Source organism: Dipodomys ordii, unplaced genomic scaffold (assembly GCF_000151885.1).
Source record: "Dipodomys ordii isolate 6190 unplaced genomic scaffold, Dord_2.0 Scaffold155, whole genome shotgun sequence".
Lineage (NCBI taxonomy): Eukaryota > Metazoa > Chordata > Mammalia > Rodentia > Heteromyidae > Dipodomys > Dipodomys ordii.
Window position 1 is genome coordinate 933,300 of NW_012267371.1, and position 1,098 is coordinate 934,397.

Here is a 1,098-nt window from a genome sequence, read left to right on the forward strand (position 1 = left end):
CAGCCCCACCCAGTTTAGAGAATGCCTCAGTCTTTCCCCCCTCCCTTCTTCACCTGGCTCTTAAAGGCCTCAGCCCAGTGTCCCACAGCTACTTAAAGTACAGCAGGGCAGCAGGCAGCAGCTGCACCAAGACTGTTCTGGAAGGGGTGGACAGGGCAAAACCCTGGTCATGACCCCCTACAGGCTGCTGCCACTGCTGTTACTGCTAACTCTTCTGCTTGCTGCCCACCCAGAAAGTGCCTTAGCACAGTGCCCAGGCTGCCGGCAGCGGGTGCAGGAGGGTTGTCCTGGAGGCTGCCTGGAGGAGGAGGCTAGGAGGCCCACAATGGAGGGCTGTGCAGAAGCTGGGGATTGTGTCAGGAAAGAGGGACAGCTGTGTGGGGTCTATACGCCTTACTGCACCCCAGGACTGCAATGCCAGCCCACCAAGGATGAGGAGACACCTTTGAGGGCACTGCTGCTGGGCAGAGGCCGCTGTCTTCCGGTCCGCAAGCCCTCAGGTGAGTCCACGCCCTGTCCCGGTCCCTTCCAGGAGAAACTTTCTACAGATTCCAAAGGACGCCTGCAGGGACCCACTGCACGCTCTGGACCCACTGCATGCTCTGGACCCTGCCAATTGAAGCTTCTTCCTCTCCCACCTTCGGGGCGGGGAGAGGGGACAGAAAAGAGAGTTCCAGAAATGGAAGGCTGGGTGTGGCTAGGAGACCTGAGGATAGGGCAAGGTGTTTGAGTTCCCAACTAACTGAACTTTCTTCCTTTCTCTTCCTTCCTTCCTTCCTTCCTTCCTTCCTTTTCTCCCTCCTCTCTCTTTCTTCCTCCTCCTCCTCCTCCTCCTCCTCCTCCTCTGTCTTCTTTTTGGTTCCTTTTCCTTGGAGGGAAATAGGTAAGGTGTAGGAAAGGTAAATGGAAGATTCAGAGTTATCCCTTGTGCTTCAGCAGACCTAGCTCCTTCAACCCCAGAGACCAGGCTGGAGATAGGATCCAGTCCCCACATGGAGAAACAGGGAAGGGAACCCTAGACTCCCAAATGCTGCACACATAGGAACGTCTTCTGCTGTGTGTGTGTGTGTGTGTGTGTGTGTGTGTGTGTGTGTGTGT

General features: G+C 56.0%; 1 protein-coding gene across 1 annotated transcript in view; it reads left to right on the top strand.

Moving 5' to 3' along the window:
• Igfbp6 (insulin-like growth factor binding protein 6) overlaps nucleotides 1-1,098 on the top strand; it is a 6,611-nt gene continuing 5,513 nt past the window's right edge. Inside the window, exon 1 of the mRNA XM_013032471.1 lies at nucleotides 1-500. Within this exon, the coding sequence (XP_012887925.1) occupies nucleotides 170-500 (331 nt within the window). The 5' untranslated portion in view covers nucleotides 1-169. The remainder of the gene's footprint in view (nucleotides 501-1,098) is intronic.